Below are 17500 nucleotides of genomic sequence, written 5' to 3' on the forward strand. Positions count from 1 at the left end.
CTAACAAAAAGAAAGGGAGTTAGAGGACCTAATGCAAGGAGATAATGTAGCTGCGTAAGTATCCCTGAGACATTGTAGGATTCTACTCCTGACTTTTTGTGTGAAAGAAAAAGCTAAAGGAGGCCAGGGGACAGTATATTGCATATTAATTAGATCTACTTGCGTGAGGAAATCCTAGGACCAGAAGGAGTAGGCATGGTGAACACCTTTTGGATAAGGATCAATCGAGACAAAACAGAGACCATCATCACCACATACTGCAGACCATCTCAAGAGAAGGAAGTTGTAGCTGAGAAATTCAGCAAAGAAAGAGATCCCAAGTGAGATACAGAGGCATGATAGGGTGGAGTGATGGGAGAAGTCAGTTATCGACTCATGCTCTGTAGCTCTCTCTGCCCAAAGCAGAGCAGCAAGCACATTCTTGACTCACTTTCATGATAATTTCATGATAATAGATAAATATATATGTTTTGCCTTTATTTGTATCACCAGCCTAGGTGTGTATATATACTCACTATATTATATGTAATACACACATATATACATACACATGGACACAACTACATATGGAGGCTAGTGTATAGACCGCTAGCTCTGGAATCAGGAAGCCCTAAGTTCAAATTGGCCTCAGACGCTTAGTAGCAGTGTGACCCTAAGCAAGTCCCTAACCTCTGTTTTGCCTTAATCCCATGTAGGAGGACATAGCAACTCCCTACAGTATTTTTGCCAGGAAACGTGGACAGTATTGGTATGTCATGGCTCACAAGGTCATGAAGAATTGAACACGACTGAACAACTGAACACATACGTACACACCTATTTCTGTACATGCATACATAAACATAATATATATTATATTAAATATTTATGTATATATAGAAAATAAATTGAAGATAACCTCAGAGGAGAGGCATTAACGTTAAGGGGGATGGGGAAAGTCTTCTTTTAGAGGGAACTATTTAACTACTGTGTCTCTATCTTGTATGTTACTTCAGGCAGAGAGGTAGGGAATGCAATGGATAGAGCATGGGACTTGGAGTTAAACTTAATTTGAATCCTGACTGAAACTTATTAGATGTGTGACTGATCCTGGATAGGTCCTTTCAGTCTGCACTTCAGTTTCCTTGTCTATAACATGGCAGCAATAATAACCATCTATCTCACAGGATTATCATGAGCATGAAAGGTGTTAACATATAAAGAGCATTGCAAATCTTAGAGTACTACATAAATTCTATTTGTTATTATTGTTATTACTACTGCTACTCTTATTTCCCACATTAGAATGTAAGCTCCTTGTGAGCAGGCATAGTTTTTGCATCCCTACTACTTAGCTCAGTGCCTGGCTATATTAAGCCCTTAACAAAGAGTTGTGGATAGACTAATTGATTTAGATTGTCATTACTTCCTGGATACATTTAAAGTTAGTGAGTTTTGGGGGTGTCCTTTGAAAGAAAACACACTTTAGTACCAGATCTTGAATACCCATGTGTTTGATCAACACAGTTTGTTGGTTTTTTGCAGATTTTGGATGATAATAAAGATTTCGGTGTTCCAAGCACTTATGGGAGCATTGAAGATGATGATGGTGGCTTTAATCTAACATTTGAAGACCCTTTTGATGATATGAATTTGGTTGATTTGAAGTATATTTCTGACTTCATCTTTAAAACTTTGGAAATTTTGTACAGAGTGGGAAAATGGGAAATCCTAGTGCATATTGCCCTCTATTTTAATGAAATGACACAGTAAGTAATGCTGAATGGAAAGCTGACCTACAACACCCGCATCCAATAAAAATGACCCAGTTAGCTGACACTCTTAACCATATGGTTCTAATGCCTTGTTTTGTCCTGGCAGTGAGAGGTATACTGAGCAAGTGACGCCATTGTTAGTCTATGCTCAGAGAAAGCTTCTGGAGAGAATCAAGAAGTTCAGTGGCCAAGAGGTGATCAAGATAGAAAATGAAATTGAGGACAAGGTAAGGTGTGTGTGTGTGTGTGTGTGTGTGTGTGTGTATGTGCATATGTGTGAGAGCATGTGTGTGTGTACATATATGTATGTACACACACACATGCTCATTTTGAAACATAAAATATCTGCATGAATGTGTTCCATTCTTCCTATAACGTTTTTGTAGCATTTTCAAAAATGCTCAGAGGTAGATTACTTTTGAGTATTCTGAAAGAAAATCTTCACAGTGAATTCACAGAAAAGTTTTCTCCAAAGTTTGCTAAATTAGCTTGTATCATCATTTCATATACTCTGGGACCTCTGTTTCAAGTCCTCCGAAATGATACATTCATTTTGACAGGCTCCCCCCACATTTCTATTTTCAAATCTTTATGATTCCAGGCTTTGGTCTCCATGATGGCAGAGAGTAGATGACCCAAAATTAAACAGAGAGGAAGTTAATTCTGAAAAACATCATCAAGGAAAATTTAAATTGTGCTAAATTGTCCTAAATGACGAGTGGGGTGGGAGAACCATCCCACATGTTCTATGATGGCAAAGTAACAAAAAAGTAGCCTACATCTCCTAAATGTTTCAAATTAGATAATATAAGATAAATTTAGGAGAGCGAATTACACAATATTGGAAAACTATCCTCTAATTGCTGTATGTAATTTGTATAATGCTCTCCTCCAGCTGTACTCTGCAGAATGGATATGAAAAATGCTTCATTTGTCTGGGAGAGTTGATCATGATTGAATGCTGTCATCCTGGCTACTATATTAAGCATCATGTTTTACTTCTTTATTTTGACAAGTGCAAATAAGAGAAAAATTCAGGGAAGACTGGAAATGGATGACTAAGTAATAAACATTCTTCTTTTCTTTTTAAAGATAAACCTCCGTAACGTCATTGGAAAACAGCCCCATCCTGCATTTCGGCCTAATGAAGCAGGGTGGCATGGAGGCTTTATTGAGTTTGAGCAGGATGGAGCTCATTCAGGTAAGGATGGATTCCAGACCCATGTGCTGTTTACTGGTTCTCATATAAGGCTCACCTTTCTCCTTCATTATTTCGACAGTCTACGAGAACTTAATCTTGCCTAATTAAAAAGTTTCTAAAGTCTTTTTCTAGAGGTTTATTTGATTAAAAAATAATCCATTTGGCATTTACCCATCCGTCTTAATCTCATTAGTTTTGTTATTTAGGTTATTATAAACCTCAATTAAGATGGATTCTTTGGTAAAAAAAAGCAAATGTATTTTTATTGAATTTCCAAGATGAAAGGAGATACGGAATGGTTGTTGAGTGCCCACACTTTGGTAGATATTTTTTCTTTTGGTGTAGGAGAAAGGGGAAACAATTGAAAATGACCTTATACTGCTGCCTTGCCTGGGAACCTGGAGAGGGTTCTGTCCTGGTTTCCAAAGCAACCCAGGTTCCCATGATTAATACAGATTGCTTCTCCTGAGAACCCTAGTTTCCCTCTCTTCAGAAAGTCATCTGAGACTTAGGGCGTTTAGAGAACCTGTGACATCTGATTTTAGCTCACTAGTTACTCAGAGAGTTGAGCTCCAAGGTTTGGGCCATCTCCAGTTTGAAGGCATGAGGCAGTGAAAGGATAATGTAGATGAGAATAAAAGCTGGAATTGTCTTGAATTCGGTACATTCTTGTACCTCCTGCTAATGGTTGTGGATGTAGGGAAGGGGCACTAGACTTGCTTCTGTATGAGTTCAAATCTAAGGGTCACTTCTAGAAGTTAAATTGTAGACAGGGGAGGAGGTGAAGGCATAATTTTCTTTTTTTTTTTTTCTTTTTTTTTATTTTTTTTATTTTTTATTTTTTTATTTTTTTATTTTTTAAATGTTTAACAATCACTGCCATACAATTGCGATTTTATCCCTCCCCACCCACCCCCCACTACCTCCCTCCCTCCCCACAACTGCATACAATTCTGTATGGATTCTACATATACTTTCCTATTGAGTATATTTTCACTATAGTCATGCTATGTAGTCAGACTAAGATAAATGAAAGAATCCGTATAACAAATCAGAACATGATACACAAACAGATACACATACACAAACATGATCTGCTACATTATGTGAGTGACTTCCATATTTCTCTCTCTGAGTGTGGAAGGCATTTTGCCTTGAGGTCCACCATTGGGATTTTTTTTTTTTTTCAGAAGTTCTTGTGTTATTACAAAAATCTAAGTTTACCAGAAAAAGCTCTCACACACTGTGGTTGTTGCTGTGCATAAAGTTCTCCTGGTTCTGCTCCTTTCACTCAGCATCAGGTCATATAAGTCCTTCCAGGCCTCTCTGAAGTCTTCTTGTTCATCATTTCTTATGGCACAATAGTACTCCATTACATTCATATACCATAATTTATTCAGCCATTCCCCAATTGATGGACATCCCCTTGACTTCCAGTTTTTGGCCACTACATAGAGTGCTGCTATAAATATTTTTGTACATGTGGGACCCTTTCCCATTTTTATGATCTCTTGGGGATATAGTCCTAGTAGCGATATTGCTGGGTCAAAGGGTATGCACATTTTTGTAGCCCTTTGGGCATAGTTCCAAATTGCTCTCCAGAATGGTTGGATGCGCTCACAGCTCCACCAACAATGAATTAGTGTTCCAACTCTCCCACATCCTCTCCAGCATTTATCATTTTCTTGTTCTGTCATGTTTGCCAATCTTATAGGTGTGATGTGGTACCTCAGAGTTGTTTTGATTTGCATCTCTCTAACCAATAGTGATTTAGAGCATTTTTTCATATGATTATAGATAGCTTTAATTTCTTCCTCTGAAAATTGCCTGTTCATATCCTTTGACCATTTATCAATTGGGGAATGACTTGTATGATTATACATTTGGGTCAGTTCTCTATATATTCTAGAAATGAGGCCTTTATCCCCGAGCTTAACTGTAAAAATTTTTTCCCAATTTACTACATCCCTCCGGATTTTTGTTGCATTGGGTTTGGTTGTGCAAAAACTTCTCAGTTTAATGTACTCAAAGTTATCCATTTTGCATTTCATAATGCATTCTATCTCTCCTTTAGTAAAGAATTCTTCCCTTCTCCATAGATCTGATAAATACACTATTTCTTGCTTCTCCAGTTTATTCATGGTATCAATCTTTATACCTAAATCATGTACCCATTTGGACTTTATTCTTGTGTACGGTGTCAGGTATGGGTCTATGCCTAATTTCCGCCACACTGTTATCCAGTTTTCCCAGCAATTTTTGTCAAACAATGAGTTCTTATCCCAGAAGCTGGGGTCCTTGGGTTTATCAAACAGAAGGTTGCTATATTCCTTGCCTACTGCATCTTGAGTGCCAAGTCTATTCCACTTGTCTACCTCTCTGTTTCTTAGCCAATACCAAGTGGTTTTGATAATTGCTGCTTTATAGTACAGTTTAAGGTCTGGTAGCGCTAGGCCACCTTCCCTAGCATTTATTTTCATTAGTCCCTTTGATATTCTGGACCTTTTGTTTTTCCAAATGAATTTTGATATTATTTTATCCAGCTCTAGAAAGTAATTGTCTGATAGTTTAATTGGTATGGCACTAAATAAGTATATTAATTTGGGTAGAATTGTCATTTTTATTATATTAGCACGGCCTACCCATGAGCAACTAATGTTTTTCCACTTACTTAAATCTGACTTTATTTGTGCAAAAAGTGTCTTGTAATTGTGTTCATATAGTCCCTGGGTTTGTTTTGGCAGGTAGACTCCTAAGTATTTTATACTGTCTACCCTAACTTTAAATGGGATTTCTCTTTCTATCTCTTGCTGTTGAACTTTGTTGTTAATATATAGGAATGCAGAGGATTTGTGTGGGTTTATTTTGTACCCTGCAACTTTGCCAAAGTTGTTTATTAATTCAAGTAATTTTTTACTTGAATCTCTGGGATTCTCTAGGTAAATCATCATATCATCTGCAAAGAGTGATAACTTAGTTTCTTCTTTGGCTATTCTAATTCCTTGAATATCTTTATCTTGTCTAATTGCTACAGCTAACATTTCTAGTACCATATTGAATAATAGTGGTGATAATGGACAACCTTGTTTCACCCCTGATCTTATTGGGAATGCATCTAGCTTATCCCCATTGCATATAATGCTTGCTGAAGGTTTTAGATAGATACTGCTTATTATTTTATGGAAAGTTCCCTTTATTCCTACGTTCTCCAATGTTTTTAGTAGGAATGGATGTTGTATTTTGTCAAAAGCTTTTTCTGCATCTATTGAGATAATCATGTGGTTTTTGTTAGCTTTGTTGTTGATGTGGTCGATAATGCTAATAGTTTTCCTAATATTGAACCAGCCCTGTAGTCCTGGTATGAATCCTACCTGATCATAATGTATTAATCTCGTGATTAGATGCTGTATTCGTTTTGCTAAAATCTTATTTAAAATTTTTGCATCTATATTCATTAGGGAAATTGGTCTATAATTTTCTTTCTCTGTTTTGTCTCTTCCTGGTTTGGGTATCAAAACCATATTTGTATCATAGAAAGAATTTGGGAGGACTCCTTCTTCCCCAATTTTCAAGAATAGTGTATGTAGTATTGGAATTAACTGTTCTTTAAATGTTTGATAGAATTCACTTGTGAATCCATCTGGCCCTGGAGATTTTTTCCTAGGGAGTTCATTGATGGCTTGTTCAATTTCTTTTTCTGAGATGGGGTTGTTTAAGTATTCAACTTCCTCTTCTGTTAATCTGGGCAATTTGTATTTTTTAAAATATTCATCCATCTCGTTTAGATTGTCGAATTTGTGGGCATAAAGTTGGGCAAAGTAGTTTCTAATTATTGTTTTAATTTCCTCCTCATTGGAGGTGAGTTCACCCCTTTCATTTTTAATGTTAGTAATTTGGTTTTCTTCTTTCTTTTTTTTGATCAGATTAACCAAAGGTTTATCAATTTTATTAGTTTTTTCATAAAACCAACTATTGGTTTTATTTATTAATTCAATAGTTTTCTTTATTTCAATTTTATTAATCTCTCCTTTGGTTTTCAGTATTTCTAATTTGGTATTTACTTGGGGATTTTCAATTTGTTCTTTTTCTAGCTTTTTCAACTGCAAGCCTAAGCCATTGATCTCCTCTTTCTCTATTTTACTTATGTAAGCATTCAGAGATATAAAACTTCCCCTAATAACTGCTTTTGCAGTGTCCCATAAGTTTTGGTACGTTGTCTCACTATTGTCATTCTCTTGAATGAAGTTGTTGATTGTTTCTATGATTTCTTCTTTAACCCAATCCTTCTTTAGAATTAGATTATTTAGTTTCCAATTGATTTTTGGTTTCTCTTTCCATGGCCTTTTATTACATGTAATTTTTAATGCATTATGATCTGAAAAGGATGCATTGATTATCTCTACCTTTCTGCACTGGATTGTGAGATTTTTATGTCCTAGTACATGGTCAATTTTTGTAAATGTTCCATGTACCGCTGAGAAAAAGGTATATTCCTTTCTATTCCCATTTAATTTTCTCCAAAGATCTATCATATCTACCTTATCCAGAGTTTTATTTACCTCCTTAACCTCTTTCTTGTTTATTTTAAGGTTGGATTTATCTAGTTCAGAGAGGGGGAGGTTGAGGTCCCCCACTAGTATAGTTTTGCTATCAATTTCTTCCTTCAACTCCCCCAACCTCTCCTCTAAGAATCTGGATGCTATACCACTTGGAGCATACATGTTTAGTAATGATATTGCTTCATTGTCTATGGTGCCTTTTAGCAGGATATAGTTTCCATCCTTACCCCTTTTGATTAGATCTATTTCTGCTTTCGCTTTGTCTGAGATTAGGATTGCTACTCCTGCCTTTCTTACATGAGCTGAAGCACAATATATTCTGCTCCATCCTTTGACCTTTATCCTATGTGTATCCCCCCGTTTCAAATGTGTTTCTTGTAAGCAGCATATTGTTGGATTATGGCTTTTAATCCATTCTGCTATCCGTCTCCGTTTTATGGGAGAGTTCATCCCATTCACATTCACAGTTATGATTACAATCTGTGTATTTCCCTCCACCCTCTTTCCCACCATTTGTGCTTTTAACTCTCCCGTCTCCCTTCCCCTCCTCAATAGTATTCACTTTTCTCCCCCTCCTCCTGCAGCCTTCCCCTCCTTCTTTTAGCCCCCTTCCCTTTTAGTCCCCTTTACTCTTATTGCTTCTTTCCTCCCTTTTAGTCACCCTCCCCTTTCTTCCCCCTTCCCCTCCTACTACCTATAGAGCTAGTTAAGATTATCTGCTTAAGGTTATTGTTCCCTCCTTTGAACAAATCAGATGAGAGTACCTCTCAAACAATGCTCATCTCCCTCCCCTCCTTCCCTCTACTATAGTTTTGTACTTCTTCCTGTGATATAATTTGCCATTTTCTGCTTCCCCCTTTCCACACCTCCTATTACATTCCCTTCTCATACTTAAATCATATTTTTGACATGACATCATTTACTTTATGCCCGTTCCCTCTACATATATCCCTTTTATCATAATAGCTGCACAGTTCTCAAGATTAACAGGTATCATCTTCCCTTACAGGGAGGTAAACAGATTGCCCTAATTGAGTTGCAAGTTTTTGTTTTTGTTTTTTCCCCTCTGTTTACCTTTTTATGATTCTCTGGAGACCTGCATTTGAAGATCAAATTGTCTATTGAGTTCTGGTGTTTTGGTCAGGAAGCTCTGGAAATCCCTTATTTCGTTGAATGACTTTCTCCTTGCCTGAAATGTTATGCTGAACTTTGCTGGGTAGTTGATCCTCGGTTGGAGTCCCAACTCCTTTGCCTTACGGAATATTGGGTTCCAATTCTTTCGATCTTTTAATGTAGAAGCTGCAAGGTCCTGTGTGATCCTGACTGTGTGACCTTGATATTTAAATTGTTTCTTTCTGGCTGCTTGTAGTATTTTCTCCTTCACTTGATAGCTCTGGAATTTGGCAACTATATTTCTTGGGGTTTTGAGTTTGGGATCCCTTTCCGGTGGGGAACGGTGGATTCTTTCGATGACTATTTTGCCCTCTGAGTCTAGTACTTCTGGGCAGTTTTCCTTGATGATTTCCTGGAAGATATTGTCCAGACTCTTTTCTTCATCATGGGTTTCTGGCAGGCCAATAATTCTTAGATTTTCTCTCCTGGATCTATTTTCCAGGTCAGTTGTTTTTCCAATTAAATATTTTAGATTTTCTTCTATCTTTTCGTTCTTTAGATTTTGTTTGACTGATTCTTGTTGCCTCATTGACTCATTAGTTTCTACTTGCCCAATTCTAATCTTGATCGTATTGTTTTCTTCAGTTAGCTTTCGCATCTCCTTTTCCATCTGGCCAATTTTTCCCTTTAAGGAGCTATTTTCTCCATTTAATTTTTGTACTTCTTTTTCCATTCGACCAATTTTCCCAGTTAGGTTTTGGGTTTCCTTTTCCATCTGATCAATTTTCCCTATTAGGTTTTGAGTTTCCTTTTCCGTTTGATTAACTCTTCCTTTTAGGGAATTATTCTCTCCAGTTAATTTTTGAACTTCCTTTTCCATTTCTTCAATTTTCTTTTTCAGATTGATGTTCTCATCAGTGAATTCTTTTTTTATGGTTTTAAAATCATTGGCCAGTTTTTCTTTTATATCCTTCTTCAGACGTTCCAGGTAATCTAGTTGTGCTTGCGAGAAATTCATAGTCCCATCTGAGGTTTCAGATGGAAGTACAGTCTCAGCTCTGACCTCTTTGGTGTTTGTGTTTTGGTCCTTATCCCCATAGAAAGATTCTATGGTTTTTTCACTTTTCGTCTGCTTTTTCCGATTCATGATGTTGGCTGAGTGTTGTAGCTTTTGGTTCTTTCAGTCAGAAGATACAGATCTTTTAAGTTGAGTTGATGTTTGTCTAGGCTAAAAGCAGGCTTTTTTTTTTTTTGTTTGTTTCCCAGATCAACCCTGGGTTTAGCTTGATAGGTGTGTGGGAGGTGTGGTCTGGTCTCAGGATATCTCCTCAGCTGGCCTGAGGCAAAGGCAAGGTCCGGGGATGCTGATCCCAGCTTCCCTATTGTCTTCCCTTTCCCCTGGAGGGCTGGGGCACACCTAGAGGCTAATGCGTGTTCCCGCCCCTCCTGGGGCTCGTCTCCCGGGCTGAGGCTTGCTTGGGTCTCAGTGCGAATTTTTCTCTGCCCTGGGTCGTCTGTCCCTCCAGATAGCCTCCACCACGGTAGGAAGAATCCCCCTTTGCCACCTCTCCAGCCTCTGGTGTTATGAGACCACCCGCCCCCTTCTGCTGTTCCTGCTGATCCAGGATTAATCTGGGGAAGAATTTTATGGTTCCCTCAGGGTCATCAGGGGGGAGGAGAGAGCACTTACTGATCACTCTGCCATCCCAGTTCCTGGAAGTTCAAGTAGTCCATAATTTTCACTAATCAATAGAAAGACTACACTGGGTATTTTTTATGAATAATTCCTTTCAATGAAAAAGGGTTAGATCAGGCAAACTAGCATTTATTAAGAATTTATTTTGTAGCGTTGTGTTGTGCTAGGCCCTGTCAATACAAAGAAAGAAACATGGTATAGTTCTGGCTGGAAATCATCTGCTTTGGGACCTGCCCTCTGAGTATAAATGTGATTCCTTTCATTCCCTCAACACTGAAGGAATTTGAAGAGGATTTGGGTGAAGAAATGAAGAAACTCATAATATCATCAAACCAACAGCTACTGTTTCAGGAAGAAAGTGAATTGAGATAATGGGAGTGTTCCTAGCACTGGATGCTCAACTGGTACTTGTGGATGGACTGAGGCAGAGTTGTATTCTGCAAATAGAGCATTAGCACTTGTGAAGCTGGCAAGAGGTCTCTGGCTGGATGTCAAAGAATTCTGTCCTCCACCCACGTCTGTCAGGGTACAAAGATCTTTACAGGCTGAAATGACAGGTCACACTGAATTGAGTTAATTTTGTAGGGAATAAAAGAAAATACTACAGTTGGATTTTTTAAAAATCATGACCAACTCAGGTGAAAGTTGGAGGAGGCTTAGCGATTTCAGTGGCTCCAAGCTCCAACAATGGGGCATGGTGGTGGGATACAGGGAGACTTGTCTGTTAACTGACTTGATAAGATCCTTGTTTAAAACCAACCTGGGCCTTTTAAATGTATGCGTGTGAATACGAATATGTGTGTGTTTGTGCGTATGTATCTGTGTATATGTGCTTTGGGTGTGTATTTGTGTCTACCCAGAAGAGGAAGAATCTTTTTGCCACCTCCACTCTTGAAGACAGTCTGCTAAGTCATAAATGAGTTGTTGTCTATATCAGTGAAGGGACATCCAAAAAAAGTCATTGATCTTTGAAGGAAGAAATTCTCTGTCCTGAGCTGCAACAGACTCAAAAAGAAAATGGTAGGCACGTCCGCTAAGAACATTAACTTAAGAGAAAGTAGGAGACACATTGGGTAGAGCTCTGGACCTGCAGTCAGGAAGACCCAACTCAGACCCTTACTGGCTTTGTCACTTAAACGGCTCTGTGCCTCAGTTTCTCTTTTTATAAAATGGTGGTTAACTTTGGAATGCTATATAAATACTTGCTACTATTATTATTATTATGAGGTTAAAAAGAGCAATTTTAAAAACCTCTTTTCCTCACAATGTCAATCACATTGGTGGTGTTCAGTTGCATAGCACATATTTACATGCCGGAACACGCCAATGTGCAGGGTTCAGGGGCTTAACATGTCCTCATATGTTGGTTAATAATAGCTAGTGTTAATATATTGTTTTAAGGTTTGCAAAGCACTTCACGTGTTTTATACACCTGTAAGGTAGGTGCTTTTATTAACCCCATTTTATGGTTAAAGAAACTGAGGCAGATAGAGGGTAAGTGACTAGCCTAGAGTTACATAGCTAGTAAGTATCTGAGGCAGGATTTGAACTCGGGTCTTCCTGACTCCAGGTCCAATACCCTATGTGCTGCACTGTCTGCTGTGGTAATGAATCTTCCTAGATGCAGAAGGGAAGGAAGAATATGGAACCATAGACAGAAAGAAAAGGAGAAAATGCAGAATGGGAATGCCCATTGTTACCCACAATCTTGGCCCTGATGTGAATGAGACCTGGCCTTCACATGAGCCAGAACAGAATTCAGCTGGGAGGCACAGGGCTGGCAGAAGAGAAGGAGCTTGGGGAAGCTTGGCTGGTAAGAACCAGCCCAGCCCACGTGTAAGGGATGGGGCTAAGCTAAGTTGAGTATCACAGAATCCAGGCTGCAGTAGCTTTTTTATTATTTTTTTTGATGAGTTAGTTTGCCTGTGTCTCCTTCTGCAATTGTGTGTGTGTGTGTGTGTGTGTGTGTGTGTGTGTGTGTGTGTGTGTGTGTGTAGGTGGCAGAGAACCAACACACACATGCACATGACATTGCTATTGTGTGTGGATGCTTTTCCAACAATACGCTTGTTGTTTGCTGCCCCTGCTGTGGTGTGAAGGCAGCTGCTGAGACTGGCTCACTCCCTCCTGAGGGAAATGTGGCCAAGAATAAGCCTGTTCTCCAAGAACATTCTGGCTTGATTTCATCCTTAGATGCTCGGCTTGCTTTCCTTAAAGACCACAGGTTGGGCAGTTCTTACTGGCTCCATCTCCTGCCATCTTCACAACTCCAACCATGGGGACCAAGGGACTAATCAGGAGATGCAATGTCAAACATGTCCTTTAACAAGGGCTCAGGATTCATATCCCTATGCCTTTCTTGTGTCCCTGGCACTTAGCATCATGCTTTGCACCTAATAAGCAATCAATAAATGCTTTCCCCCCATTCATTCATTTATAGAACTGAGGAGGAAATACATTCCAGGAACAGAGGATAATCTGAGAAAAGTGCCAGACATGGGAGACTAGAATGGTTAGCATAGTTTGGCTAGAATGAGCCAATGTGAAGGGCAGTAATTGGAAATGTCTGGAAATATAGGTTGAAAGCATATTTTGGAAGGCTTTAAAAGCCAGGCTAAGAAATTTGTGTTTTGTCCCATAGGCCATAGAGAGCCACTGAAAGTTTTTTGAAAAGGGAGTGCCACAATGAGACTTGTCCCTTAGGAAGATAAGATGACTATGTCAGCTGTGTAGAGGATGGATTAGAGAGTGGAGACCAGTTAAGAGGCCAAATCCAGGCAAGAGGGAAGAGGGACCCAGATGACCATGTGAGCTGAGAATGGGAAACTGAATGCGAGAAGTGTTTTGGAGTTAAAATCAGTAAGACTTTGTCATTGATTGGGTGTGGGGTCTGTGGGAGAAGGAAAAATCAAGAAACACTCAGATTTTGAACCTGAGTACCTAAGAGTTGGATTATTCCTCAACCAACAAGGCCATTGAAAGAGGAGTAAGTCTAGGGGTAATAACAATAGACTGACCTTTGTGTGGTGCCTAAAGTTCTACACTTTACATCCATGATCTCATTTGATTCTTACAACAGTCCTACTTGATAAGTGTTGTGGATATTATGATGACTATTTCACAGATGGAGTCTTCAGCTCAGAGTTGAATTTATTTCCTTTTTGTTATAAAATCAGTGAATGTTTGAGATTGGACTGAGAAACACTGATCTCTTTCGACTTCAAGTCCAAGACTTTTCTCCTCTACTATTATGCCTTTTGAGAATGAGTTCTGTTTTGGACCCACTGAGATTGAGATTGAGTAGAAACATGTAGGTATTGATCTATGCCCAGCAAGCAGTTTGATTTATAGGATTGGGTTTTAGAAGTGAGACAGATAGACAGAGAGAGTAATAGAAGAAATGATTGAAGGACAAGATCCTGAATGAGATGAGAAAGGGATGTTATCAAGGGGGAAAAGAAGAGGGGACAGTCTTGAAAAGGAATAGGCCCACAGCTTTCTCTAGCACTGGAACAAAAAGATGGTAGATGATGGAGAGAGTTTGGAGAGGATTGGAGAAATATTACAACCTATAATTACAATTATAACACAGGAATCCTTGGCTGATTGTTTGAATTATTTAGACTTTATAAGGGTGTTCTTAACATTCCCTATTAGTCTAGACCCAGTTAGGGAAGAAAAAATTCTGTAGGCGGAGCCAAGATGGCGAAGTAGAAAGACGCACATACACATAGCTCCGAACCCACAAACCACAGAACGGCAGAGGGGACTAACCCAGGGCGAATTCTGCACCCAGAGACCACGGAATATTGGAGCGAGGGAGATTTCTGTTCCGGAGAGACCTGCAAACCTCTCACGGGGGGTCCTTCGCGCCGTGGACTGGGTGCCAGGGCGGGTAGCAGAGAGCAACCATACTGCAGCAGCGACACCGTGAGAAAAAGATCCGAGAGGGCTACGGGACGGGATCTCCAGCGGCCACGCGGGTCCCCCCACCCACAGAGGGACCAGCAAACCTCTCGCAAAAGGTCCGTCGTGCTGCAGACACGGTGCCCAGCCCGGACCTGCGGCGGCGGCGGCCACGACTCCGAGAGGCACAGATCTGAAAGGGCTCCGGAGGCGGGATCTTCAGCGGCAGCACGGGCCCCCCCACCAACAGGTGACTGACGGGGGTGGGTGAGAGAGTCTCTTTGGCGGGTTGAGAGGGGAGTGAGGTGCCCCCAAGGCTTGGACCTCCCCGGGAGGTGGGGGCTGAGAGGCGGCTGCGGACGGGGGCTCCCCAAGCAACCGGGAGCCTGGATCCATTGTGGAAGGTCTATGCATAAACCCCCTGAGGGAATTGAGCCAGAGAGGCGGCCCTGCCCCTGACCTTAGCACCTGAGCCTAATTTAACACTGAATAACAGCCCTGCCCCCGCCAAAAATCCTAAGGCGGGAAGCAGCATTTGAATCTCAGTCCCCAAACGCTGGCTGGGAGGACCAGGAGACGAGGTGGGTGTGAGGAGAACATTCAGAGGTCAGGCCACTAGGTGGAGAAAATGCCAAGAAAAGGGAAAAGAAATAAAACTATTGAAGGGTACTTTATCGGAGAAAAAACACTTCCTCCCTTCCTTTCTGATGGGGAGGAACAAGGCTTGCCATCAGGCAAAGACACAGAAATCGAGGACTCTGTGTCCCAGCCCACCCAATGGGCTTGAGCCATGGAAGAGCTCAAGAGGAATTTTGAAAATCAAGTTAGAGAGGTGGAGGAAAGACTGGGAAGGGAAATGAGAGGTATAAGGGAGAAGCATGAAAAACAGAGCAGCTCCCTGCTAAAGGAGAACCAAAAAAATCTTGAAGAAATTGGCACCTTGAGAACTAGCCTAACTCAGCTGACAAGAGAGGTGCAAGGGGCCAATGAGGAGAAGAATGCTTTCAAAAGCAGAATTAACCAAATGGAAAAGGAGATTCAAAAGCTCACTGAAGAAAATAGATCTTTCAAATCTGGAATGGTACAGATGGAAGCTTTGGACTTTTCGAGAAAGACAGATATCTCAGAACATACCGCGCAGATTCGAAAAATGGAAGATAATGTGAAATATCTTATTGGAAAAACAACTGACCTGGAAAATAGAATCAGGAGAGACAATGTAAAAATTCTGGGACTACCTGAAAACCATGATCAAAAGAAGAGCCTAGACATCATCTTCCATGAAATTATCAAGGAAAACTGCCCTGAGATTCTAGAACCAGAAGGCAAAATAAATATTCAAGGAATCCGCAGAACACCGCATGAAAGAGATCCAAAAAGAGAAACTCCTAGGAACATTGTGGCCAAATTCCAGAATTCCCAGGTGAAAGAGAAAATATTGCAAGCAGCTAGAAAGAAGCAATTCAAGTATTGTGGAAATACAATCAGGATAGTACAAGACCTGGCACCTTCTACATTGAGGGATAGAAGGGAATGGAATAGGATATTCCAGAAGTCAAAGGAACTAGGACTGAAGCCAAGAATCACCTACCCAGCAAAACTGACTATAATACTTCAGGAGAAAAAATGGTCTTTCAATGAAATAGAAGACTTTCAAATTTTCCTGATGAAAAGACCAGAGCTGGAAAGAAAATTTGACTTTCTAACACAAGAATGAAGAGAACCATGAAAAGGCGAACAGCAAAGAGAAATCATAAGGGACTTACTAAAGTTGAACTGTTTACATTCCTACATGGAAAGACAATATTTATAACTCTTGAAACATTTCAGTATCTGGGCACTGGGTGGGAGTACACACACACACACACACACACACATGCACACACGTACACATACATAGAGACAGAGTGCACAGAGTAAATTGAAGAGGATGGGATCATATACTAAAAAAAAAAAAAAATGAAATCAAGCAGTGAGAGAGAAATATTGGGAGGAGAAAGGGAGAAGTTATATGGGGCAAATTATCTCTCATAAAAGAGGCAAGTAAAAGACTTATTAGTGGTGGGATAAAGAGGGGAGGCAAGAGAAGAACACGAGGTCTACTCTCATCACATTCCACTAAAGGAAAGAATATAATGCACACTCATTTTGATAGGAAAACCTATCTCATAATACAGGAGAGTGGGGAACAGGGGCACAAGCAGGATGGGGGGGAGGATAGAGGGGAGGGCATGGGGAGGAGAATGCAGTACGAGGTTGACACACATGGGGAGGAAAAGGACCATAAGAAAATAGAAGTAATGGGGGACAGGACAGGACGGAGGGAAATATAGTTAGGCCTATACAACACAACTAGTATGGAAATCATTTGCAAAACTAAACAGATATGGCCTATATTGAACTGCCGGTCTTCCAAGGGGAAGGGGTAGAGAGGGAGGAAGCTAAAGAAGTCGGAACTCAAAGTGTTAGGACCAAATGTAATGTTCTTACCACTGGGTAACAAGAAATACAGGTTAAGGGGTCAAGAAAGCTATCCGGCCCTACAGGACAAAAGAGAAGACGGAGACAAGGGCAGGGAGGGAGGATAGAGGAGAGAGCAGATAGGTCACAGGGGCAATTAGAAAGCTTGGGTCTGGGGGGGGGAGGGGAAAAAAGGGGAGAAAATTTGTAACCCAAAATTGTGTGAAAATAAATGTTAAAAGTTTAATAAAAAAAAAAAATTCTGTAAAAGGCATGATCCAGAGAAGGGGATCTTTTCAAAAGTTCTTGTCCTACTTTGTTGTACTGGGATCATTCAAATGAATTCAGTAGATTTGGAATAAGAGGTAGTGGTTATTTGGTGGTGTTGTTTAGTTATTTTCATTTGTGTCTGACTCTTTGTGACGTCATTTGAGGTGTTCTTGGCACAGATGCTACAGTGGTTTGCCATATCCTTCTCCAACTCACTTTACAGAGAAGGGAACTGAGGCAAACAGGGTTATTAGCCCAGGGTCACACAGCTAGTAAGTACCTGAGGTTGGATTTGAACTCATGAAGAGGAGTCTTTCTGAATCTAAGTCTGGTGCTCTATCCGCTGAGTCATCTAGCTGCCCACAATCAGAATATCAGAGAACTGTGGTTCAAATCTAGGTTCTGTTGTGTCATTAGAAAAATTACTTTATCTCTGGAGGCTTCCGATCTCTCACTTATAAAATAAAGAGGTTATATTTTAAAATCTTAAATGATCTTTCTGTTTCTATATCAATTTAATATTTGATTAAGATCTTGCTAG

At 40.0% G+C, this 17500-nt stretch overlaps 1 protein-coding gene across 3 annotated transcripts in view; it reads left to right on the plus strand.

The window, feature by feature from the left end:
* The window catches only part of CFAP54 (cilia and flagella associated protein 54), a 313535-nt gene that overhangs the window by 154579 nt on the left and 141456 nt on the right, over nt 1-17500 (plus strand). For all 3 annotated transcript variants that reach the window (XM_072655644.1, XM_072655643.1, XM_072655642.1), the window contains exons 37-39: nt 1525-1748; nt 1861-1981; nt 2847-2955. In XM_072655644.1, coding sequence (XP_072511745.1) covers nt 1525-1748; nt 1861-1981; nt 2847-2955 — 454 coding nt within the window. The remainder of the gene's footprint in view (nt 1-1524; nt 1749-1860; nt 1982-2846; nt 2956-17500) is intronic.

Source organism: Notamacropus eugenii, chromosome 3 (genome assembly GCF_028372415.1).
Source record: "Notamacropus eugenii isolate mMacEug1 chromosome 3, mMacEug1.pri_v2, whole genome shotgun sequence".
Taxonomy (NCBI): domain Eukaryota; kingdom Metazoa; phylum Chordata; class Mammalia; order Diprotodontia; family Macropodidae; genus Notamacropus; species Notamacropus eugenii.